The sequence below is a fragment of the Prorops nasuta genome, unplaced genomic scaffold, assembly GCF_024137725.1.
Source record: "Prorops nasuta isolate Cenicafe-Biocafe unplaced genomic scaffold, Cenicafe_Pnas_1.2 PNAS00009, whole genome shotgun sequence".
Taxonomy (NCBI): Eukaryota; Metazoa; Arthropoda; class Insecta; order Hymenoptera; family Bethylidae; genus Prorops; species Prorops nasuta.
The window spans coordinates 8,398,898-8,425,132 of record NW_027116806.1 but is presented as its reverse complement, the minus strand read 5'-3'; the positions used below and the strand labels follow the sequence as shown (position 1 = coordinate 8,425,132).

The 26,235-nt window shown below is 37.1% G+C and overlaps 5 protein-coding genes across 11 annotated transcripts in view; 3 read left to right on the top strand and 2 right to left on the bottom strand.

Annotated features, from left to right (window-relative positions):
- Positions 1-5,132, top strand: part of LOC136776501 (inactive rhomboid protein 1) — a 138,828-nt gene extending 133,696 nt beyond the window's left edge. For all 5 annotated transcript variants that reach the window (XM_066732067.1, XM_066732066.1, XM_066732064.1 and 2 more), the window contains one exon: positions 169-5,132. In XM_066732067.1, coding sequence (XP_066588164.1) covers positions 169-600 — 432 coding nt within the window. In that variant the 3' untranslated portion in view covers positions 601-5,132. The remainder of the gene's footprint in view (positions 1-168) is intronic.
- Positions 5,133-5,992: 860 nt separating this feature from the next.
- Positions 5,993-9,307, top strand: eIF3b (eukaryotic translation initiation factor 3 subunit b). Its single transcript, XM_066732048.1, has 10 exons — positions 5,993-6,185; positions 6,374-6,569; positions 6,653-6,965; positions 7,033-7,389; positions 7,463-7,605; positions 7,679-7,814; positions 7,884-8,079; positions 8,213-8,393; positions 8,469-8,818; positions 8,896-9,307. The coding sequence occupies exons 1-10, from the start codon at positions 6,050-6,052 to the stop codon at positions 8,994-8,996; spliced, it is 2,109 nt and encodes a 702-aa protein (XP_066588145.1). The 5' UTR covers positions 5,993-6,049; the 3' UTR covers positions 8,997-9,307.
- A 148-nt stretch (positions 9,308-9,455) lies between these two features.
- PGS1 (Phosphatidylglycerophosphate synthase 1) lies at positions 9,456-12,899 on the bottom strand. Of its 2 annotated transcripts, none has more exons than XM_066732052.1 (8): positions 12,086-12,899; positions 11,601-11,805; positions 11,414-11,540; positions 11,052-11,322; positions 10,722-10,978; positions 10,150-10,386; positions 9,872-10,081; positions 9,456-9,812 (listed from the first exon to the last, which is right to left on the bottom strand). In XM_066732052.1, the coding sequence occupies exons 1-8, from the start codon at positions 12,115-12,117 to the stop codon at positions 9,610-9,612; spliced, it is 1,542 nt and encodes a 513-aa protein (XP_066588149.1). In that variant the 5' UTR covers positions 12,118-12,899; the 3' UTR covers positions 9,456-9,609. The 2 variants fall into 2 exon arrangements, with proteins under 2 accessions (XP_066588149.1, XP_066588148.1); XM_066732051.1 differs by having other exon boundaries at positions 11,052-11,329; positions 11,418-11,540; positions 12,086-12,898.
- Oseg2 (intraflagellar transport protein Oseg2) lies at positions 12,287-19,439 on the top strand. Of its 2 annotated transcripts, none has more exons than XM_066732036.1 (9): positions 12,287-12,331; positions 13,110-13,253; positions 13,313-13,425; positions 13,494-13,679; positions 13,758-15,987; positions 16,069-16,629; positions 16,729-17,172; positions 17,560-17,880; positions 18,117-19,439. In XM_066732036.1, exons 1-9 carry the CDS (start codon positions 12,287-12,289, stop codon positions 19,281-19,283), a joined length of 5,211 nt encoding a protein of 1,736 aa, XP_066588133.1. In that variant the 3' UTR covers positions 19,284-19,439. The 2 variants fall into 2 exon arrangements, with proteins under 2 accessions (XP_066588133.1, XP_066588134.1); XM_066732037.1 differs by lacking the exon at positions 12,287-12,331 and adding an exon at positions 12,981-13,031.
- Sec71 (ADP ribosylation factor guanine nucleotide exchange factor Sec71) lies at positions 19,322-26,234 on the bottom strand. Its single transcript, XM_066732039.1, has 13 exons — positions 25,721-26,234; positions 25,136-25,647; positions 24,687-25,063; positions 24,203-24,607; positions 23,765-24,121; positions 23,374-23,685; positions 23,059-23,300; positions 22,685-22,965; positions 22,088-22,421; positions 21,419-22,015; positions 21,106-21,326; positions 20,838-21,041; positions 19,322-20,767 (listed from the first exon to the last, which is right to left on the bottom strand). The coding sequence occupies exons 1-13, from the start codon at positions 25,842-25,844 to the stop codon at positions 19,640-19,642; spliced, it is 5,094 nt and encodes a 1,697-aa protein (XP_066588136.1). The 5' UTR covers positions 25,845-26,234; the 3' UTR covers positions 19,322-19,639.
- Between the last annotated feature and the right edge of the window lies 1 nt (position 26,235).

Below are 26,235 nucleotides of genomic sequence, written 5' to 3'. Positions count from 1 at the left end.
GACTTGGCAACGCTACATTTCATTGCTCTGGCAGTATGAAGAAACTAGCCTCATAAGCAAATTGCTACATGTGAATCTCTCTCCCTCTATCTTAGAGCATGCAAAGTATAAAATAAATAGCTGCCATATGGTCCAATAAAACATAAAAAGATGAATTTACATTTACAGGTTGGTCCAGCAGGAGCCCATTTCGCTCTTTTCGCCGCGCTGATCGTTGAAGTTTTAAACTGTTGGCCGATGATACACAATCCACGAAGAACGTTGACCAAATTGATAATGATCCTGATAATCCTGTTGATAATTGGTCTTTTACCGTGGGTGGACAATTACGCCCACTTCTTCGGCTTCATCTTCGGCTTCCTTGCGTCCTACGCCTTGATGCCCTTCATCTCCTTCGGCCACTACGACAGGCGGCGAAGAATCCTACACACCTGGATCTGTTTAGTCCTCATCGTAGGACTCTTCGCACTTCTCCTCACGCTGTTCTACAATATTCCCGCCTACGAGTGCGAAATATGCAAGTACTTCACCTGCATCCCTATCACGAAGGATTTTTGCGCCTCGCAGAACATCAACTTTAACCGGGAGGAGCCCGTATGACACACGGGGCCGCGGTTCAGAGTCGAGCGCGAAGTACCGTTCGGCCCCCAATCCTTCGCTCGTCATCAAACCTCCACGGTCGGTCGATCGTCCAGAACGTTTCTATCATTAATCCTGGCGATCCTGGCCATTCCCTCTGTATTGCAGGATCTCCGAAGACGACTCTGCCCACTGCGCCCTTCCGGATCATCCGTCACCCGCACCGATCGTCCGTCTCGAAGACGCCGCGACGCGCTACCAGCCGCCTCCACTCGAGAACCTCCTCCTCCTCCTCCTCCTCTTCCTCCTCTTCTTACAGACTCTATCCTCTTTCTCCGTTCTTACTCTTCCTCCGCTTCTTTCAAACGTTTCATCTCGCGCAAGATCTTGCCAAAGATTTTCATGCCATTTGTCGTATAGCCATGCAGCGACCATCGTACAGGAATCGACGAATTTTAGCCAACTGCTTCGCTACTGCCAACGAATCTAAACGCGAATAGCATTGCCTTAAAGTCACTTACCGTAAAAAAGGACTCTGAAATAATGCCAAGGCCATCGGCCTTTACCCATGTATATATACTCTCTCTCTCTCTCTTTAAATCGACAAGTTGGGATTTCTAATTCCGCGGTGCTCTAGCTGAATCTGAACTAGCTTTCGAACTTGTTGCGATTTTCGACTAGCTAGCTCGGTTTAATATGATATCAGCGGAACAATCTGTACATAAAAGCGAAACTCTTGTTATATATATATATACATATATATATATATACACACATTGTAAGGGCGACCTTAATCAGTTAGCGTTAGAAAGAACCTTTGAAAGTGTGCACACGCCGATTTACGTCAGAAAATTTCGAATCAGCCAGTGAAAGGTTAGTGTAAATCTTTTACCGTGTCATTGTTATTTCTTTTGTACGAGATTTTGTGAGTAGTCGCGAAAATTTTTACACATTTGTATTGATATCTTTCCATTTGCATTGTGTAACAATTATATGGTTCTACTTTTGTTTTCACTAGAATTTATCGAGATCCGTCGAGGATTCTTTCAACTTTTGCTGCTGGTTAGGAAATTTTTGACTTTATTGTCGTTTCGTGATTTCGCACGAATAGTAGTTGTTCCCCGCGCACCTCCGACAAAGAAAACTGTGATTCAGCCAGCTGTCGAGATATTTTTCATAAATGTGTTAAACTCGACTCGATCGAAAGCGACTAATCTTAAAAAAAAAAATAAAAAAAGAAAGAAAGAAAAATATAAAAAAAAAGTATTGAATGAGCTTCTTCACTTTCAAGCTCGGAGGATGATGCGGGGTAAAGTATAATGATAAGTCTTCGGTGAAACGAATCAATTTTTTATATAAAACTGTAAGTCATTATGAGAGCCGATAGCGAGGAGAGGAACGAGATATCAGAACTCTTAATCAATTTACAAACTGTACAAAGATTGTGTCTGACAGAATGAAAGCTTATGCGAAAGCATGGGTGAGCGTGCGTGAGAGAAAGAAATCTGCAGTGGGCGCGTGCCTCAATCTGCAAACGGTTCAAGCATTCCAGTTAAAAAAAAAAAGGAAAAATACTCTGACTTTGTCAATATGTATTTTATTACAGCAGGTTATACGTAATGTTTAAAACTGGTTATTCTACCGCCCTTTGGGATCCTCAGTTACCATTATGAAATATTTACTTCTCTTGCCTCGTTGGTTCTTCAAATAAAAGTGTAATTAAAGTCTTTGCATCATTCATTTACACGAGCAGATAAGCAATTAATACTCGCAAAATTACCGATTCATTCATTTGCATTTGCCAAAATTATTGTTAAAAAAAAAGGTTAAGTAATAATTCTAAGCAGATAGCGCACCTTCCGGTACAGTCTTGAGACAAATTTAGTAGTTCTCGATCATTTGCTTGTGGCTTTTGCATAAAAGTCTCAGCTTCTCTGTTATACTTACCCAAATGTTACTTGACAAAATATTTCCATGCAATATTCTTGAGATATCAATTAACAAGAGCCTTTTTGACTTACACGAATACCCTTAAAGGAAGAAGAACAACCTGAAATTCAGTACATTCAATATTTCATCATTTTTCTTGAAAATATAAAAAAGCGGAACCTTAAAGTCAAAGGAGGCTGAAACTCTATTTACGGTCAGCTTGCGATGTACATATTTCTACAGAGTGTTAAAATTTTTGTTAATCGTCAAATAGTTTTTGTACGACAAAGTCGTCTGTTTGACACAAAAACTCTCCTAGATCTTACGTCTTACAGTACCAATCTCAGAATCTTTGACATAAAATTGATTTATTAGACAAAACTCTTTCAGCGTGGCCAACAATTTATTTCGCATTATTATAATACTCGTGGTTCGTAATTAATTTCAATTTAAATAGGAGCTTACAATGAAGTAACAACAAATTGACGAGAAGAAATGTTTGTAAATTCATTTGCATTTGTTACAATTGAATAATGATAATAATGTAACAACCCTACACGCTCAGCAAAACAAGTACACACAAACATATAGAGTTATCACAAAAGACTGCTAAAGCAGCTTATAGTATATTTTAATTGTGAATAAAAAAAATATGATTACAAACCATTGCATCCTTAATATCAAACTAAATATATTGTGCAAACTTTCATTTTCATCAATAAAGTCATTGCTTCCAGTTAAATAAAGAATACAATTATAAATTTGAGACTTTGTGATATAAAAATGGGAACTGCGCGACGTTTACTCACACTTTTACTAGCATTACGCGAGATACGCGTATACACATACACAAGTACAGAAACTCATTGTCCCATAGGCATATACAGTTACTGTATAAATTAATAAATAACTATAGCGAACAAAGGAGTGATATGGACCGTTAAGATTGTCGGGAAGTAAAGTATTGTTAATTATTGTAAATGTGTCATATACAGATAATAGCATGCATACAAAAATCACTAATGGAGAAAAATAAATTGAGAACTTTCGATATTTCCATACCGATCACGGCGAGGTGGAATGTAGTCTTTCGCCGCAGGGGCGAAGAGTGACAATTTCAATCGAAGCGCCGCGTCTTCTTCGCGAGAAAAATAAGAGACTTATATATATATATATATTATCAGAAGACTGCAAAAAGTCCAGCAGGTATTGTAGACTCGTTTTCAACGAAACTCGGTAGCCTTACGCCACAAACAAAAAATTCTCGTGAAACTCATAAGCGAAACATTTCCCTTGATCCGATTAATGAATCTCTGCACAAATTTACGTCACCTTTACTTGTTTTCCGCCAAGACTTCCTTCAGACTTTCCGAGCATAAAGAGAACATAATAGAGTGTTTGCCTTAAAAAAATAATAACAAAGAAATACCAGACACTTTTTTTTCGTAATTTTTTTAATTTTTTTCAAAATTTCGACAATTCACTTTTATCGATGAAAGTATTTAAAGAAATTAACAAAATGTGTGTAAATCCGCAAGAGCGTACCTGTGCATGTGTTGGCCGAAAATATAAGATGAAAGAAAAATAAAGAGTCAGCGAACAAGAGAGAATAGGGGAGAAATTTAATAAATCGAAATAGAAGGAAAGTTATGAAAGACACGCGTTTTGAAGCTGAAAGCAGCTCGCTCGGTCACTCGCTCTCGATCCGCCTTGAAATTCCCTGTAAATAAACCAACACATGCGTCGAAAATGGACCAAGGATCTACTAGCAAAGCCTCGTGTGCGTCTGTGTGCATTTGTTCGCCTGTTAAAGATACTTGACTTATCCGAACTCTTACGCGTGAGTGAGTGAGAAAGTACGAAGGGTTGGATTCGAGTACGATAGGATTTTAACTCGAGATACGGTTGTTATAAGGGTATAAGGTTGAAAAAAATATTCAGAATTGAGAAAACGAATGCGCCATGGGGTGAATGAGAGTGAGAGAGTGGAGGGGGTGAAGAGGGAAGAGGATAAAACATAGAAGAATAAAAAAACTACAAGGGTAGATGAGTGTCTGAGGTGCGATTTATTTTCGTATGCTTGCGAAACGTGGAGAACGTTTGTTTGGCAGTTAATCTTGACGTTGTGCCCGCACAGCCTTATATTGCCCATTTTCAAGGCGAAACGAGAGCAGGTGATCTGCGAATTATATGTATATAATTCACATTAGCAAAATGGAAGTCCTCTATACCCCTTTTATATATACTTTAAGAACATTCCACCACAGCCGCGCGGTATTATTTTTCTGTATCCCTGTAATTATACGCGTGACTCATATATATATACATATATGAAAAGATATATTTGTATATATATACACACAACCTATACATATATATATATATATATATATATATATACATAAGTATTAACGATGGACTAAATTTATGAATATACGATTGTATTGATACCGATTATCATTACTTCGCCAATTTTATTTCCACTAGTAATTGTTAAGGTCTTCGATTACAATTAATAATACCAATCATAACGATACATTGTACTTGTCGCTGTTATATACATATATACATACAGATATCTCGAACAACATTAATTTAATAACAATAAAGAAAATTGAAACTCATACTGCATATTATTCCTGTCCCTGTTGATCTTTTCCTTGGAAGTGAAGTGGAAAAAAACAATTTCAGTTTTACGCTGGTATTATTATTTTTTTACATAATAAAGTTAAGTAGACAGATTTGAAGAGAGTATTCACTTTTTAGTAATATATGCATTAATAAAATAATTAATTTTATATAAAGTGTACTTTTTCTATCTTTTTATATCCTTCGAATAAATTTCATTTTTTCGAAGATCTTGCAATTCCGAAGTATACTCTGATTTCGCGCCTTTTTTTAAATTCTGTAATTATTTGAAACCCTCGCGATAAGTATCGATCTTGCTGTAATTTGAAAATTGAAAGTGCACTAACAAAAAATAAAATAACAATGGTACTTTAGTATAACGTGTAATTGATCGAGGAAGGGGATGAGTTAGGATAAAGATAGATGGATCTGTTGAAGACCATATTAAGATAAAAGGTGCATGTGCATATTGTTGTTCCTAATCCTATCCATTCCCTCGACTGACCATGCATCCCCAACGGATTTAACGCGCACGTGGCTTTATCCTTACGACTTACGAGCCGAATCGATCCGGCCTGTAAACTGTGTAAAAAGCTTTGGCAATGGGGCGCCTTTTCATGAAAACCAATCCGCGAATGTTTATTTTTTGATTATCAGGTTAGATTTTTAGCTCTAGCAATACTACACAGTGCTAGTAGAATACGATGGAAAAAAGAAGAGATTATCGCAATGATTAATTTGAAGAGAACATTTCGTTTATTCAATCTCCGTTTGCTACAATGTGTTTACGCGCCTTGATAATTGTAAACGCGGCTTTAACCGCTCCAACTCGCAGGGCAGAGGGCTTGTTCGCTGCCATTTTCACCTACATGGACTACATGGCAGGCACACGCTGCAAATAGAGGTTTCCAAGATGGCGAAGAAAACGTTAGTAGATAAAGCTCCTCAAAACGAAGAAAATGTGAAAAATAACGAAGATGCGCCGAATGACGACGAAGAACCAAATTTCAGTGATCCTGAAGGATTTGTTGACGATGTCACAGATGAAGGTAAACAAAAGCTTATTGACAGTTACAATCACAACTGCCACGATGAGGAGAGGCATGGCTACTCCGTATGACCGCAAATGTGGCACGAGGAACCTAACCTCTCAAGTTGTACAATTAAAATTATCGAAGCTGTAACAATAAAAATAACATTTGAATTTTTTAATAGTGGCTGATATTTGTCTTTACAGAACTCTTAGGTGATATCTTGAAAAACAAGCCCTCGGAAACCGATGGTGTAGAATCTGTAATTGTAGTCGACGGTGTACCGCAAGTTGAACCGGAAAGATTGGAGAAGCTACAATCTGTAATTAATAAGGTTCTTGGCAAATACGGTACTATTGTTAACCAGTATTACCCAAAAAATGAAAATGGATATACTAAAGGGTATGCTGTGCTCTATGTAATATATAATATAATATATTTAAGTCATATTGTATCCAATCAATCATAGGCAATATTACTTGTAGGTATATCTTCTTGGAGTATAGCAACCCATTTTCTGCTATGACTGCTGCAAAAGCTGCAAATAACTATAAAATTGATAAGCATCATACATTTAAAGTAAATCTTTTCACTGATTTTAAAAAATATGCAGAGATACCAGATGAATGGGAACCACCTAAGCCCCAGCCCTATAAAGCTGCTGGAGATCTACATTATTACCTTCTTGAACCAGATGCTTATGATCAATTTTGTGTACTTTGTGGTAATGCACAAGCTGTGTCTGTACAAATTTGGCAGAATTCTGCACCTGAGCCCTCCCTTTTAGAAGAACGTCCGGTAAGATTAATTGACTTGTACTCATTATGTTACATAGTTTATAATATTTAATATTTTTTTACAACAGCGTTGGACAGAAACATATGTAAAATGGTCTCCGCTAGGAACTTATCTAGCAACATTTCACAAATTGGGTGTTGCATTATGGGGTGGTCCACAATTTGCTCAACAAGCAAGATTTAGTCAAAAAGGAGTTGAATGTATTGACTTTTCCCCTTGTGAACGTTATCTTGTTACTTATACTCCAAGGGCTGATCTTGGCTCAGATCAGAAACGTCTTGTTATCTGGGACATACTGACTGGTCAAGAGAAACGCTCATTTTATCCCGATGGCTCCTCTGTCTGGCCTATCTTTCGCTGGTCCCACGACGATAAATATTTAGCTCGCATGGGCGAAGATATTTTGAGCGTTTATGAAACACCGGTAAGTAAACTAAATAGAATAATTTTTTAACTGAATCGTATTTAAATCATAAAATGTATAAAATTTCTTTCAGTCCTTTGGTTTGCTGGAAAAGAAAAGTATAAAAATTCCAGGAATTCGTGATTTCAGCTGGTCACCAACGGATAACGTTCTAGCTTTTTGGGTACCAGAAGACAAAAATGTTCCTGCAAGGGTGACCCTTCTAGAAATTCCAAAGTATAAAACATATTTTCTATTCAAATTTTATGCTATGAAGTACAATGTTTTAAATAAAATTCTTAATTTTTAGCCGAAACGAAACGCGTAACAAGAATTTATTCAATGTAGCTGATTGTAAAATCTTTTGGCAGAAATCCGGAGATTATCTCTGTGTAAAAGTTGATCGTTTTGCTAAACGTAAAGAAAAAACCGAACAAAAATATACGGTATGAAAAGTATCATTTAATCATTATATTGCTTTTCCTAATAAAATTAAAGACATTTTTTGACTTTAGGGAATGTCATACAATTTTGAAATATTCCATATGCGTGAGAAACAAATTCCAGTAGATAGCGTGGAAATAAAAGAACCAATCCATGCGTTTGCTTGGGAGCCAATAGGCAGCAAATTTGCGATCATTCATGGTGAAATTCCAAGTGTTAACGTAAGCTTCTACGAAGTGCGTTATGGACACCAACCCGCTCTTTTGAGTAAGTAATTTCTGTTAGATGATTATCGTTTCATATTTTGATGGTAACTTTAGTATTAAAATTTACACGTTAGTAATAAAACCTACGTTGTAACTTAACGATTTAAAATATTAACGTTTATATATATTTACAGAAAAGCTGGAAAAAAAAGCTTGCAATCATCTTTTCTGGTCTCCATCGGGCCAGTTCATAGTACTTGCTGGACTAACTACAATGGCTGGAGCACTTGAATTTATTGACACTAATGACTTTACTATTATGAATGCTACTGACCATTATCAGACATCGGATGTTGAGTGGGATCCTACTGGACGGTAATAATATTTTGCAAATTCCATTAATAAATACCTATGTATAAAATTTAACAAGTCTCCCGTTATTACTTTCAGTTATGTGGTTACTGCCGTATCTAGCTGGAAAACTAGCGTGGATAATGGTTATTGGATATGGACTTTCCAAGGCCGTATATTGAAGAGAGTGAATTTGAACGCATTTAATCAGTTATTGTGGCGACCGAGGCCACCAACACTCCTTACTGCTGAGCAGATTAAGGAGATTAAAAAGAATTTAAAGAAGTATTCCGCACAATTTGAAAGCAAGGATCGTATGCGATTGACGCGTGCATCGAAGGAGTTAATAGAGAAGCGTTGTACTTTAATGAAATCATTCGAAGAATATCGTTCTAAGCGTATTGAAGAATGGAATACTCAGAAGAAACGACGCTTGGAATTACGTTGCAGTAAGTTATTCAGTACTAATGATTATTTTTCAATTATAGTGAAAAATGATTCTACAGGAAGTTAATTTCATTTGCAGATATTGATACCGACGAACTAGACTCTGACTCGAAAAATGTTGAAGAAGAAGTTGTAGAATTTTTCGTCAAAGAGGAAACTTTTGTACTAGATGATAAATAATTTCTCCAAAAGAAAAATATAACTTTGCTTGCCGATCTTGGAAATCTCTAGTGTGAAATCGGTTAGCTTCTATCACTGTGTGGCGCCAGAATAATTAAGTCTTGGAGCCCTTTTGCGGTTCTGGAAACAGTGAAAGATGACTGTTTTAAATGGTTATGGACAATTTTTATTATATTCGTACAGTGTCATTTGGATTTCCCTCATAGCTCCGACGTTTCGCATGAAACGGCGTAATCGTAGTACTGTTAAATTTTATCACATACCCTATAGAATAATTCATGAAAACAAAAATAATTATCCGATCAACTTGATCTTAAATATTATTTTTATTTATTTAACCCGTATTAAAATAAAACTATCAATCTTTGATTATAATCATCACCATAATCATAGCCTCCTTCTGACCCGTATACATATAAAACAAATAATACTTTTAGAAAAAAAGAAATAACTGACTTAATTGCTTTCTTTTATCCTTAACTGTATTTGTTTTATGATTAGTTTATTTTTATTTTTACCAGAACAATATCAAACTGCAGTTATATTATTATAAAAAACATTTTAATTGTTGTTTTTATAAGTAGATCCAAATTAGTGTATAAAGTTATAGTTTCTAAAAAAAATGACGAAAGAGGAAGACTGTGGCACACACCCAAATTGGAGGTCGCCTATCCCTCTGAGAAAATATTTTTCTCGTAACTAAATTAGCATTTGCGAACAGCCTGTCGTATTCTGTTTGCATGTCATCTTGCAGCTTTTTATTCTTTGTTAATATAACAATTTGAGTTTCTAAATCCCTTCTGACAGATCTGTAACCTATACAGGTAATTAGATATTTATGGATTAATATTAAATTTTTAATAGAAATATTTTACCGAAATTTGATGAGCCAATTACAGTAAGTGAGGGCTTCATCTGGTTTGGCATTTTGTACCAAATGCCTTTAGCGTGATATGTCCATCCAGCCTTAGCATATTCCCATAACGTTATTCTATCGCCCTGCTTTTTGTTTTCACACATCTTGTAAAATCCTTCTTCTATTTTAGTATATGCTGCAGGAATACCCCCGGCAATTCCTTTAGACTCTTCATGTAAAATATAACTTTATAAAATATGTTTAGGCAATCTATAATTTACTTAATACTTTACTTACTGAAAAAGCCATTGGCTGTTGGGTGAGCAGTTAAAAGATGACAGTCTGCTTGGCAGTCTTGAAGTAAAGCATTGCAATATTCGGAAGTCAGATTGAAGTACCCTGTACCGATTCTTAATTCTCCACCTGCAGGTGCAGACCTCAAGAGCTTCAGTATAATTTCATTTTCATGAAAAATACTCAACTGACCCATTTGAACAATTGGAAAAACTAGTGTGTCTGCGCCTGTCCTGGATTCTATCATTCAGTGTCATACCCGAAAAATAAACTAATTATAATCATTTATTATTTTTTTTCTTTTATGTAAAAGATGTTGCATGTATATGTACAATTGCTTCTTTTTTCTATGAAAAATACACTCGTAAAAACGAGAAATAAATTTTTTGTTGTTTAAGAATAGTATTTTTTATAACTGTTGCTTTCATAAAAAAATAAGTAATTGTACCACTTCATGGTATGCTTTATATGTAAAAAAAAAAAATAACGATTAGCTCATTTTTTTGGATGTCATATAGCAATGACCCCATATAAATTGAAAATCAATTTTGTATAATCTTTTGGATATATTATACCTGGTTCTATTTGTCTCATCATTTCATTTTGAAAAAGAGTTTTTATTTTTTGGGAAGCATCTTTAATAAATTTTTTCCTAGGCCAAGAAAAATCCATTGAAGGATTTAATTTAGTACTACCATCAGCTTGAAGTAAGAAACTAAATTCTCCAACCTTTTGAATTAATTGGTCATAAAAATTACAAAGCTCTTTACAGTCTTCGATAATATAGTATCTGTCTTGTCTATTGACAAAATAATCATCACTTAAATTAGCTCTAAAACAGAGAATTATTACAAATAAGATCTCTTAAGCCCTCAAATTTTCTACTAGCATTTCTATTGACATACCCACTAATTATGAGACAATTGTCTATTAGGTAGACTTTCATGTGTTGCAAACCTATTAATTCATTACAGCGTCCAGGTATAAATTTCTTAAAAATTTCATATAGCCTAGGAGTATGATATAATAAGATTTGACAGTTATTTGCTAATTCTCCCTTCGTTAATGATTGCAGCATATCACGAGAATTTGGAGATCCTCTAGAGCCTCTTATATAGTCTAATAAGATTGTTACTTTAAGATTTTTGTTACTATTTGCTATACTTTCTCCTATGACTTTTACCTGTTATAAAAAAAAAAGAATGTTCTATATTTTAATGATTTAAGATATTACTGAAGCTTAAATATATCTTCAGAAACAGAATACTTACCAATTCAGATTCTAATTTTCCAGTACCTAAATATAAGGATGCAAAAGTTATTCTTTCCTTCGCAAACTTACATTTTTCAATGAGGATGTTATAAAACTCTGATGGCTCATGAATTATTCTAATCTGTGAATAAATATCATATAAATTTTTTAAACAACCTAAAATAATTTCAAACTTACTTACATTTGCACCATTAACTGAAAATGTTGGTGCAGCACTTTTTAACCAAGAAAAATCATTTGTTTGAACATTAAATATTTCAGATTCTAATAATCTATCCTCTTCTACTACTCCCATATCAGTCTTATACTTAGAGGAAGTCAAAGGTACTAAGTTTGGATGTAAATTAATTTTCTCTTTAATTGCAGTAGATAACGAGGCAGGTAATCTATAAAATAAAAATGCTAATATTACAAATGTAAACATTTAAAAATCTTTAGAGGACATATCAAAAACTTATAATAACCTTTTCCATTTATTAATATATTTGGTATATTTACTTTAAAAAAATCAAACAAATAAAAATTTGTATACTAAAATTACTAAAAATATGTTTTAACTCATAATTTAGTTTTAAATACTATATCTTACAACTATCTTGTAGGTTAATAAATAACTATTATTTTTATCCAAATAAATTATAAATAGCAACAAAGAATGAAACTTACTTTTTGAAGATAATTCGCATTAATGTATGCATTAGAGCTGTTGGAAAATGATATTATCTAATGACAATTAAATTAATTCACGACTTTTCATCTCCGACAAAACGATCATTCGAAACATCCAGCCAGACCTGCCAGACAAATGTCTGCAATGCCTGCACTTGCAGTTTGCACCAGTTGCACCTGCACTGAGCTCTCCTACACATGCACTCTGACTCAATCTGCCTAACTGAATTCAAAGGAAAAGGGGTAAAAAACACATCGTGAATTTAGGATTTTGCATCACCTACACCGGTGCGCACTGAATGTATCTCTATCTTTTTATTATTAATGTGAAAGCAAAGGATAAAGATATCTCAGTGCACGGTGCAGTGTGCACTCTAGTGCAAGTATCCTAATTCGCGAAAAAGCACAAACACGATAAGGCACTGTAGTAGGTAGCAGCCGAATTTCCTAACCTAGAAATATATAAAATATGAACACATAAGCACGCTAATGCGGCTGATGTTGATGATTGTTAAATAAGGAATGAGGTGAGGGAGAAATTGAGCGGATTGAGGGTAGTAAGGCATTGGCCTGCATTGGCCTTTGATTGAGCGGCGAGTCAGTATATCGCTGGCTAACAGTGATAGCACAATGCACGTAATGCACATTGAGCAAATTGTTATGATGGTTGCGTTGCTAGTTGCTAGGTGACCAACCACTGTACTAAACGACAACAATCATAATAAAATGTCAAAATATTACTACTATTGTATCACTTATAACAGCAGTACGTTTTATGTGATAATTTGACGTAATAAATATTTACATTAATTGAAGCATTTTACATCAGTACCTGTGCTAAATAAATATATAATAATTAGCCAACTTTATACTCCTTCAATAACAAGAGCAAGAAAAATAAAGAATGCATTTAAAATATTTAGGATCTTTAATGCCATCACAAGTAAAACCCTGTACACATGTAAATTTATTTCATTTTATATAAATAACTCTTTTAATATGATTAATCTGGATTTAATAGGAGAGCGAATGTAGAGTTATTGGAATAGCATGGTCTCCAAATAATTTAAAATTAGCTGTAGCCTTATCTGACAGATCGGTATATCTATTTGATGAAAATGGGATTAAGAGAGATAGATTCTCAACGAAACCTGTTGAGCCCAAAGTAAGTATGAGTCAGAGAATATATTCTTATTGAATGCTTAGAATTTTGTATAATTACAGTTTGGAAAAAAAAGCTATATGATTCAAGATATTGCTTTCTCCCATGATTCAACTAAGATTGCTGTAGGGCAAACAGACTGTATGGTCTATGTATATAAAATTGGAGAAGAATGGTATAAAACATGAAGATATTGTTAATTCTAAAATGAACTATTAATTGATAAAAGCAACAACTTTACAGGGGAGATAAGAAAGTTATTTGTAATAAGTTTCGTCAAGGTTCACCAGTTACTTGTTTAATTTGGCCTTTGGAAGGACCTATAATTGTGGGTTTGGCAGATGGAAAAGTTAGAGCTGCTTTAATAAAATCTCACAAAGCACACACATTGTATGCAGCTGATGCTATGACAATTGCTTTAGCAAGCAAGTAAGTCTGATAGATTGTACAATATTATTTAATTCTTTATTTAATTGAAATAAATGTTAATTTTGTTTTTGTTTTTAGCATTAGAGGCACTGGCTTTTTATCAAGTCATGCTGATGGAAGTATTATAAGATATTATGTTGTGGATGATGGAAGCATGGAGACGTCGGGACGTATTTGCACGCACAGTGTACCGGCGTATGCCTTAGCTTGGCCGCAATCTCAGATTTTGGCAGCTGGCTGTGATAAAAAAATAACATTTTATGATTCCAATGGAAGAGTAACTAAATGCTTTGATTATAGCAAGGACACTGATGAGAAGGAAATGACGGTAGCATGTTGCAGCCCTAGTGGCCAGAGTATAGCCATTGGATCTTGGAACAAAATTCGAATTCTTGACTGGACACCTCGACGAGGAGTCTGGGAAGAAGCTAACATAAGATCTTTACCAAACTTTTATACCGTTACCGCCATGTCCTGGCGAAAGGATGGCTCTAAATTAGTAATTGGAGGGTTAACAGGGGCTGCTGAACATTTCGAAACAATTCTAAAGCGAAGTGTTGTAAGAGGAAGTCACGAGGTGGCTTACGTAGGACCAAGTCAAGTAGTCGTACGTCCTTTAAGCAACGGCAGTCGACCCGTTATCGTCAGATCTCAAACGGGAGGTGAAATCGAGGATGTCAGGGTCCTTGGACGAAGAGACAACAACATCATAGCGCGAACTAGCCACACTCTCCTCGTTAGCGATATCGAGCTGAATTTGATAAGCGAAATACCCTGGGAAAATCAAAGCGGCAATGAAAAGTTCTTCTTTGAGTATCCAGGAGTTTGCCTGATATTTTCTTCGGGTGAGCTCGCAATCGTCGAGTACGGAAAGAACGAGATCCTTGGTTCTGTGAGAACCGAAGCAGTAAATCCACACGTGGTCAGTGTGAGAATAAACGAGAGACAAATCGAAGGAATGCCGGAAAACAAACGTTTGGCCTACTTGTTGGATCCTCGCACTATCCGCATAATTGACTTTATAACCGGTGAGACGATTAGTTTCGTCACTCACGACATAAGGGTCGATTGGTTGGAATTGAGCGAAACAGGACACAGGCTCCTTTTTCGAGATAAGAAAGCGAGGCTTTGGCTGAGTGACGAGCAGGGTGGGAGAGTTTTGCTACTGACCGGTGTTAGCTTCGCATCCTGGGTACCAAACAGTGATGTAGCAGTTGCACAAACAGGCCAAACCCTGGCAGTCTGGTACAACGTGGATGCGCCGGAGGCGTCAACTCTTATTCCCATTCGAGGTGACGCCGTTGACATTCTGAGAGAAGAGGGGCAGACGTCGGTGATAGTCGATGAATTAACAGGGAAGGTCTCGTATTTCCTTGACGAAGGTCTCATTGAATTTGGTACAGCATTGCACGACAATGATTTTAGCAAAGTTGTCATATTTCTCGAGGAAATTGGCGAGAGAACCCAAACAGAGGCCATGTGGGACAACGTTGCAAGGAATGCAATGGCTGCCAAACGACTGACAATTGCTGCGAGATGCTACGCGGCACTTGGCGACGTTGCTTGCTCAACATTTTTAAAGGAGATCGTTGAGATTGGCAAAAAGTTTTCCCAGGAGACTGGAAATGATCCAATCTCCAGTCCGGATGTCTGGGCAAAGTTGTCGATCCTGAATGGCGACTTGAAAACAGCCGAGGCCGTTTATTTGGAGCAAAATGAACTGGAGAAGGCTTTGGAGATGTATCAGAAGTACTGGCATTGGGAAGAGGCTTTGGATTTAGCGGAGAATCGAAATTGGGAAGGTTTGTTGGATCTGAGGGATAAGCACCTCGCTTGGTTGCTGGACAGTGGTCAAGCGGCCAGAGCAGCTGCTATAATTGAGAACGAGAGTCCTGAAAAAGCAGTCAAACTCTATCTCGAGGCTCGTAGACCTGGCCGAGCTGCTCGATTAATTTTATCGGATGGCGAGATGTTAAATGACAGTAAAATAGTTTCTGACGTCATAAGAGCATTAAAAGCTGCTGATTTAATGGAGCTCGCTGGGGAGATTTTAGAAAAGACTAAAAACTCCATCGATGCTATAAAGTGTTATGCCCAAGCCAATGTGTTTGCAAGGGCGCTTGATTTAGCGAGGGAAGTAGATCCAACGTCCGTCGTTGGTCTAGAAAAGGAATGGGGTGCACATCTGGCATCGGTTGGGCACTTTGACGCTGCAATTAATCATTTCATCGAAGCTGGAGAAACTGTTTCAGCTTTAAACGCTGCGATTAATGCCAAGCAATGGAGAAAAGCTTTGCAAATAATTCGGGTAAGACTAAATGACGTCAGCGGTAACAATGATCAAATGTAAAGCTTGAAGAATGCGTCGGATTAATGAATTTGTTTACAGGTGATCGAAGACGACGACCCCGAGGTTCGGAAGCAGTGTATAAAGCTTGGCGAGTACTGTGCTTCGATAGGAGATCGAAAGTTAGCAGAGAATTTATTCTTGAGGGCGGGGGATGCTCAAATGGCCGTGCAGACTCACGTCCAAGCTGGAGATTGGAGTCGAGCCCACGAGGTGGCCTTGGAATACATGAGCACCGAAGAGGCAAACCAAGTTCTGACCAGGCACGCCGCGACCTTGCAAGAAGCTGGAGATTTGCGCCACGCGGAAGCATTGCTCGTTGCAACTGGTGAATTTGATGCTGCGATAGCCATGTACAGAAAAGCTGGACAACGTGGCGATATGATCAGATTAGTGGCGAAACATAGACCAGACTTGTTGCAAACCACACACGCGCATTTGGCAAGAGAATTGGATGCTGCTGGCAAGCCAAGAGAAGCTGAGGAACACTTCTTAGGAGCCGGTGATTGGCGAGGTGCGGTAGCCACCTACAGATCGTCCAATATGTGGGAAGATGCTCTTAGAGTGGCAAAACAGGCCTCCGGAGAAAGAGCTGCGCAACAGGTACAAATTTAACAGTAAAGTACCTTGTGTTAAGGAATATTTCTCCATAAAAATATTAATTGTTTCTATTTTCTTTTTTCCCACCTATTAATTTCACAGGTTGCACTCTTATGGGCCAGAAGTTTAGCTCCCGAATTGGGAGCCAGGCTCCTCATGAGACTGGGATACCTCGATCCGTGCCTTCAATTAGCGTGCGAGGCTAGTCTCTTCGAGTGGGCATTGGAAATTGCCAAATACGGTACTGCCGATCAAAAGAAGGAGATTCACTATAAGCACGCTATGGCGTTGGAAGATGAGGGACGTTATGCCGAAGCTGAGAAAGAATTTATACGAGCGGACAAGGCAGTGGAGGCTGTTCAAATGTATATTCACAAAAGAGACTGGGAAGCTGCCGAAGACGTTGCTCAAACTCACGGTCAGGAGGCTCTGTCGCTCGTCCTTGTCGCCAGAGCAGCTGAAGCAGCACAAGTGCAGGACTATGCCCTCGCAGAGTCACTTTTACTAAGGGCGCATAAACCACAAGTTATAATAGACCACTACAAAGTGAGTTCATAAAAGGAGCTTGTAAAACTGTTAATTATATTTTCGTGCAAGCGAGTATCCTTGTCCCCTTATTCTTGTCAAGAATATAAATAGCTATCGCAAAAAACCTTATCATTTTAAAATTGCTGCAACTTATCGACTTGACCAACGTCGACCTTGTAGCGACAGCAATTGTAATTTCTGTCTTAGAGTCTGATAAGGAGAATAAGATGAGTAAAGCAGATAGGAGAAGGGGTAATTAGAGAAATAGAGCAGAGTTTTATCCTTGGGAGTTTTACATGTCAAGGCGTGCGATTCCTCTCTTTAAACTCGCCTCGCTCGCTATTAGATCGTTGAAAAGTTCTCTTTATTACGATTATACCATTGATTCTAATATTTTTATTACAGAAAGCTGGTATGTGGTCTGAGGCATTACGCGTTTGCCGAGAATATTTGCCAAGCCAAGAAGCATCTCTTCGACGAGAATTGGGTCAACGAAGTGGAATCGACGGTGTTAATGCTCTAGAAGAAGCACGAAAATGGCTGGAAGTTAGGGAAGTTCGCACAGCATTGGATATTCTAATTACAGATCCTCAAGCACCTCGAGCCAATCTTATTCGTGCTGCCGATATTCTTCTTCATCATGCTGAACCAGAAACTGCTACGGAAATAGGTGGTCAACTAGGAGCTCGACTTTTCGCCATTGATGAACATGCTTTAGCAGCACAGGTCATTTTATCTTCTTAATTAACAGCCAAAAGAGGCTTTAGTCTCTCGCGATGGCAAATACACAAAAAAAAATAGTAATGAAGAGGGAAGAAAAACAGTCCAAACATCATTTTCTTATGATACGCCAAGTTTGTTGACCAAAGCGTCAAATGAATTTTAAGCAATAACACTAATTAACATTTTTATCTTATTGTCCTTTCTCCTACCGAGTAATTCATTGTTTGCATTGTTCGCAGGTATTTTTGCAAGCAGATAGATTGAAAGACGCTATAAATGCATTAGCAGCAGTAGGTGAATGGGACAGGGCTAAGCGCATTGTTCAAGAACTGGCGCCGGACTTGGAAATGTATTTAGATGAGAAGTACAAAGAAGCAATAATTCGAGATGGTCAAATGGACAGATTGGTGGAGGTAGATGTTAGCGCAGCATTGGAACTTCTAGCTCGAAAAGGCCAGTGGAATCAATTATTCGAAGCTGCCAGCGTGCAAGGAGCCGATGTCCTGGAAAAATATTTAACTCAGCGGGCGGCACAACTTTTGAAATCAGGATCAGAAATACAAGCTTTGCAGCTTTACGTGCAATATGGTGCACCGCCAATTCCCCAATACTACAATCTTTATTTGCAATTATCAGAGACCATACTCAATTCGGAAGAATGTTACAACGATTATAGATATCTTTCTCAATTGAGAACTGTTTTACATCAACTCTGGAAAGACATGAAGCCTTCGAGTAACAAGGACAGAGTCGCTAAATTACTGGAAGTGGCACATTATTCTGCAACCAAATCTGCCTGTCAGCCTTTTCCTCCTCTCTCAGATCTTATTGTCAAATTATCAATCACTCTTCTACGATATTCGGATATTTTAGTTGTTGATCGTTGTTATTACGAAGCAGGAATTCATTGCAAGGCTGCTGGACGGCGTAGCGAAGCATTCGTTTTTCTAAACCATTTCTTAGACCTTGAAGAGTGTATCGAAGAAGGTGACAGTAATATCCTCGATGTTGACGATATCAGGGTTACAGATTTTCCCCTCGAAGTTCCTCTGCCTCCTGCCTTAAGTATGACGAAAGAGCAACGGGAAGAAGCCAGGGAATGGATCCTAGCAATTTCAATGGATCAGCGTGTGGAGCAAGGATTACCCATCGACCAGCGTGGGGTTTATCAAGGATCGTTGACTTGCCCTGCAAATTCTGCGGGCACTCTGCAAGCATGTGTACTAACCGGTTATCCCATTCGAGGTCCAACTATTACTTTCGAAGAGAATAAACGCGTGGCGGATCGAGATAGTTGGAATAAATTAATTAATACTGCAAGGCAAGCTCCGCCGGATTCTGCGTTAAACGATATCTTAGTTTTTATTCAGGAATGGTGTGGTAACGCACCGAGCTACAAGCTTTAAATCAATTGAAATTATATTTTCGTGTAAATAAAACCATGTTAATTTATATGGAATTTATTTAGATACAATCGAACCAACCAAATATACTGAAATAAATTAGCTAAAAATAATAGATCCTATCGTCTGTCATGAATATACACACATGGGATTCTGTGATTTCGCGTTTTTCCTTTACAATACACCGCTATTTATAACAACCACTCTATTACCTATTTATAAAGAAAATTTCTCATGTCGTCTACATAATTACCTATTTCAAGTATTTATATGGCTCTAAACAGTGACTATACATATAATAATAATACAAGTTAAAAATTACGTTATAAATATCATTTACAGTCATTATAATTACAAATCTATTGCTGAGTGATTCTAAACACTGGTCCTATCCTCAAGAAAAATCTTCGTAAGACGGATCGTGGTTCTGGCTTCAAATCGAAGCACATTATCTCACAAAGATAAGGATAGCAATTAGATGCGTGAACTGCGAATCGGTTATCGCTCATTTTAAGAATCCTGGTTAAAAGTAATAATAAAATTGGAGTCCAAGCATCCCTATGTGCCTCACTAGGTAAACCAAGAAAATATTCGAGAGCCTCCGCTGCAACTTCGGTAAGTCTGGCCTCTACTTTAGGCCAGTCATTTCTATGAGCGTCATCGCTATACATTTTAAACAAAATGCGAAGGGCACATGCCAATGACTGTGATTCTTGTTTCAATAGATTAGGCTTAACATTTCCACGAAATCCAGCTTTCCATAAGACGTTGCGTTGTTCGTTATTCGAATTGAAAGTCTTTGCAAATCGATGAGAATCTAAAAGACAATCAACTAATTTTAATAAATGAACTGTAGCTAATGCACAATACATTCCCTGTTCTTCCTTTTGTTGATCCCCGCCACCTCTGGATCCCAATTCGGATATTTTTCCGTTTTGCATGTCAGCTTGGGCCAGTGCGAGATTTTCCTGATCCTCCTTGCGAGACGTCGCAGGATAAAATACGACGTTGTCTATTGTCTGAATCAATTCCAATTGCACTACACATTTAATAAGCAATGCAGAGAAGACTTTCGTCTTCGCGCTCTCCCCGTTAGATAAACTTTGCGCACTATTGCTTCGTTTTAAAATTCCTATATGCCCGTCTGCTTCACCAGTAATAACATCTAAATCGGATTCTTTGTTTGAACATTGTGGTTTCCACGTGAGCAGGGAAGATGGTAATGTACTCTTAAAGATATCCAGAATACAGGAACACGTCTTTTCCCAGGTTTCCTCATCGAATTTAATTCCATTACTAATTACGAGATTCTCCAAGCAATTTGTTCCTGATCTGGCAAGCTGCTCATTATCCTGCTGTACGCACCATAAAAGTTGCGAGTACAGTTGACCTAAGAGAAGAGGTCCCAATATATCATAAAATTGAGAAAATACATCAACAATGGCATAAAGAGCGTGATTGCACGTAGTTGTCATCCATTCAGCCTTCTACGATATAAAATAAAAATTTAGACTCATCCTTTCAAGTACGTGTTATCAATAATACCGTAGTACAAACCTCTGTATGTTGCTCAGGTAACTTCATATTGTCAAAAATACGAAATAGTACTTGAAACAGATCTTTCCACCAATGTGGTTTAAACGACGCTCCATGTGTTTTCACAACATCGAATAAGACGGTCAAAGCACGTGTTCGAACGTCCAATTTACATCTGCTTACAACGCAGGATAGTTCGAACAATAACGGAAACCAGCCTCTGACCTGCAAACAAATTTTAATTTTAAGATTTTTAATAAGAAACACTTAAATTTAATTTCTTTCTTACCCAAGATCTATCTTCTTCCGATACCATCCCACTGTCATCCATCATACCTTCGGCGAACAAATGAGGATTTGCATCGATATACGAGGCACAAGAACGTATAAGCCGTATTGCTTCCATGCTGGTATCGGGAAAGGAAGCATTACAAGCAAATTCGCTGAGGCACTTGACGGCGTCTTGAAAAGAGTCCACCATAATACTGAAGTCTTGTGCATATAGTTCATCTAAGAAGAATCGCAACACCGTCACAACATTCCCAAATATTAAAACACTTAAAATAAATATTGAAAGAAAACTATAACCGATAGCTGCTTACTTATAATCTTTCCTGTCATCGAGAATGCCAAATCAACTACGGATTCATCACGATCACTGGCTGCATGATGAAAGACGCTGAAAATATTCTTCCAACCAGACCGAATATTTGGAGCTTGAGAATGTACAATTTGGGCTACGCATCTCACTACCATGTCCCTAATAACAGGAGATCTATTCTTCTTCATAATATGCTCGAATGGCCTCAGAAAATCTTTTTGAAATCTAAAATTGGCAAATTCTCCCTTTTCAATGAACTTGGTCGCCAATTGTCGGAGAGAATCCACGGCAAAAAAAGAGATATCTTGCCGAGGGCTACAACCAACTCTATCGAAATGGTCCCCAAGAACTTGCCATATTCTCGACCATTGTAATCTTATACGTCCCATGTTATAATAAGATATTTCTACGATTTTTGTTAGCGAGAACATACGCGGTTGAGTAGGGTGCGCCAATTCTTCTAAAGAAACTTGGCATAGCGCTTTTACGAATTCTACTATGGCATCTCCGTCAAGTCTCGTCGAACCAGTAAAAATTCTATCAACAGCTACAACTACGCTTTGGGAGCTTGTTTCTCCTATAGATTCTTTGACGCTAGCTGTAAATTGTATTAATTTTAATTGCGCACTATACCTTATTGTTTATATTCATTTAATCTAGTTTTACTTACGATCTAAGGAACTAAGATTAAGTCCATTATTTTGATGAGAAGTGCTGTACGCTAAATTATTAAAGGAGGACAGAGGAGAAGAAAAATGAGATTTTGATGGAGGACTCAACAGCTGAGGCCTTACGCCGGTTCCTATTAGCTGAGCAAGTTCCAGTTGTGATATGCATTTCACTACATCCAGCCATGAGCTTCCGAGATAATTACCATCAGTGTGGGCCACAGTAATTAATGTTTTTATCGTATCAATATTTTTTGCTTTCATTTCCGTTATTGGAGAATTCGCTGTTAAAAGTGTGAACCTTGCCAAAGCTTGGACGTATGCATCTCGTTCCAACTACATTCATTGAACAAAGTATCTGGTATAGTCCCTTTGCTCTTTTTTCCCAAAATTATAAAAAGATATGAAGAGTGAAATTTTAAAACACAATTTTACATAGAGCTCTTAAAAAATGATTAAATCTTTTTATATTTACAATATTTTATTTTAGTTTATATATATATACTAAAATCTATATTAAACAGTTAGAAAACCAGTTCTGAGATGAAGTTAATAAAAGATCGAGTTTCGAAATGTCACTCTTTGTATTGCTTACTTACAGTCATATGAAAGATACAGGCGATTCTGATCGCACATCTAATGCCATCTAAGCATAGAGAGGCTATCTCAGGATCATCGCAATCTTGCAAACCTACGCTGAATGCTGCAAGGAAAGGTGTCCAAGCAATCTTAAACATCGGTCGAACATGCTCCAAATGCTTAGCTGTTGTGAACGGTGCTTGTACGTGGCTCACTGACTCCATTAAATTTTTCGCTGCAGTTGAAATTACTTCCATCTCCATATTCCAAAGAAGCCTTCGTTTCTTTTCACTAGATATGACTACATAATAGGTTATAACTAATTAGAAGACTATTCTTTGCTAAAATAATTAATACTATCGGCTTATTCACTACGAAACAAATGATTATAAACCTTGTTTTCCAGGTCGGTTTGTATTTGATTTCATTTTGATTTCGTTACCAGCTATTTCGTCGTATATTTTCGATAGATATTCTTCAGGTAAGTCTTCGTTATCGCTTATACGTCGATTTAATTTGATATACTGCTCCTTCGTCATTTTGCTTTTAACTTGTGGAGAATGAAGATCCGTAGTTAACATTATAATTGAAAATCCTAACACATAAGCTGTATCCGCACTTGTAAATAGACCATTACTAAAACCGATCATAAAGCATTGGTAAACTTTTCACAGAAACTTTGAGGATAAATAACGCTAGTTCAACTTACTTTGGATTACACTCGCAATATCGGCTAGCAAATTTTTCCATTAACCGATCAATTTTTTGAGCTTCTCCGGGCAATCTAAACCCTTCGAGGAAATGCCGAAGCGCCGTAACTAAGTCTCTATCAGCGAAATTCATTTGATCAATGTAATTATACATAACTTGATTGTGATTATTATCACCGAGGAAATCGCCAATCGCAGTTTTGTCCAGTCTTTCGTCCATATGAAGCCAGCGAGCAATGTCTTCTGGTGAAGATCCTAGGAGAGATTGTTCTTGTAAATATTGTATACCTTTGATAGGTTTACGATTGAACCTAAAAACATAAGATAATGAAAATCAAATTATTACTCATATTGAAATATTGATTTACCTTCGCACCATGTTAGACTTACATTTCAATGCCAGCTTCCCATACTTCTTTCTGTTGCTTCTGTACCTCGTATTGTTCGGGAGAATCTGGGATTTCTTTATTTCCCAGGAGACTAGAATTAGCTGAGGACAAACTCCCAGCACTTCCATAACGCGGAAGTGGTGGTTCAAGAGGAGGATCCGGTGGCTCGGTAATTAATTGTTGGTCCGCTGGCACACTAGGATTTACGTACAGATCCCTGCTCCATTCCACCATACACTTTAATATTGAAACTAAACATTCAAGCCCTCGTATACGCATTGATTTCTCTTGATTGGGAGAAGCGCCCAATTCAAGAGCTTGTCGACCTTGTGCAATTTTTGATAAGTCGTTAACAAGTCTGGAACAATATTTATCATTTACTCAATTTGTTATATAGAAGAAACTACATAATATGAAAACTTTAAAATCAATGTTGAACCTTTCAAATAAATTAGCTGCAGATAAATCACAATCATAGTTTACGTATATGTCGACCACGCTTTGCGCATCCGCGCAAATTCGTGTTAAAGCGTGAATTACCATCCATTTATGTTCAAAAGAACTGCTTGAAGTTTCTAGTATATTCATAAAGATTTCTTTAAAGAACACCTCTATTTGCATCTTTAAGTGCACTTTGAAGCGAGCTAGCAATGCTAGAAATAATGCTAATGACAATTCAAAAACTTCAGGAACTGAGGATACGCCATTCTTCGATAAGGCTACACATAAATATTGCTTTATAGCGATAACGAACATTTCGTTAGAGCGTAGCACAGGCCCAGCATTCTGCAAAATGCCCAAAAGTAGCTGCAGTGAAAGTATCTTTGACCTTAATTCATGAGATCTAGAAAATATTTGTTAGATTAAATATAACAGAAACTTAAAAAATGATAAGATCGTACACAAAACTGCTAGTTTCGTACTTAGGATCTGGAGTCCCATCAGGCAATGGCTTCATAGAAAGCTTACAAAGGGCTCTAAATACGAGAAACGCATCTTTTTGCAATACATGGGTAAATTTTGCTGTAACCATATTATCACTTTCTGCAGCCGCCTCATCCGTATTATCTTCCGTAGGAGCCGTTTCTAAATTTGATTCTTCTACAGGTAAAATGTTACTCGGAGCTTCTGGCACAACTGCATTAATAACATCATCTAAAATACTTTTTACTATAACATGTGCCTCGCCTACATTTTCTAGCACCATTTCTACATTATTAACATTTTCATTGCCATCAATTTCCCCAATAGATACAGCTGGAATGTCTTGTTCAACATCTAATTTTATAGCTTCTTCCTCCTATAATTCAAATGGCTTTATTAGACAAATTTATACCAAGGACAGTTAATACATGCAAAAAATACTACTAACCGCTTGTGTTTCCATACGAGCAAATATCACATTAATCATTTGAGTAAGAGTAGCCCGTGCAGTTGTTTGATTAACTAAATTCCTTGAAGCTAAATATACATTATAAACAGTACGAATTGTAAGTAACACAGTTCCTTCATGAACTTCCACATGCTGGCTAGTCATAACAGTAAGAAGGGCTTTAATGATTTGTAATTGAACACCTTCATCTGTTTGAGGACCCATGAAACAACTACATATTGTTTCAACAATTCGAACAATTAATAATTTATCTGGCTCTATGGAATCTGGTACATTGCCAGTCAAGTGGCCATATGCAATTAATTTTTGTAAACAATCCAAAGCAGTAACCACAATACGTGGTGATTTGCTTTGACATGCCAATTCAAAAGGTAAAAAATATTTTTCTGCAGTTATTACATTTGAATCATTTTTTGGCTGTGGTAAAGCATTAGAAGTAACTTCTTCCCCTTGTGCAGCAGGGACTTCTTTGATTTCATTGCGCAAATCCTCTGTAAAATGAAAATAGGATACATTAGTTTTTATATGTAAGAATAAGTGACAAAATTGTTTTGCCAATCTTACCAAGTGCTGATTCACAAGATCTTCTAAGTTGTGAAAGATGAGAGCGTCTGACATCCTTGTCAGCTAAAATTTTTTCTAGGGCCCTTACGATAAACATTTCTCTTGTTTTGAAATTATTTTGCATCGTCTTCAAAACGTTCTACGTCCTTTTATGACCTAATATTGAATTTTTAGGAAGCTGACATTGAAGTGGGTTCTAACCATGTACTGATTGAGGTTAAAGGTAAATTTGTAGTTTGACATTCGCATCTTTTTATACTCTCTGCATATGAAATGTTGAAGGCTAATTAATCATGTCGAAATTCACTTAAAGACTTAAAGTAGTCAATAAAAAAAGCCGATAGTGGTAATCACTCTGTAAGTTTACGCGTAAAACCACCGAGTAAAGCTGGCAGGTTGACAGCCACATTGAATTTTTGAAATAATAGAGTCAAATGTATAGTAGAGTAATATACTGGAATAGGGACTTCTGCAGGTTCACCAGTGACCAGCAGTGACCACTACCGCAACCACGA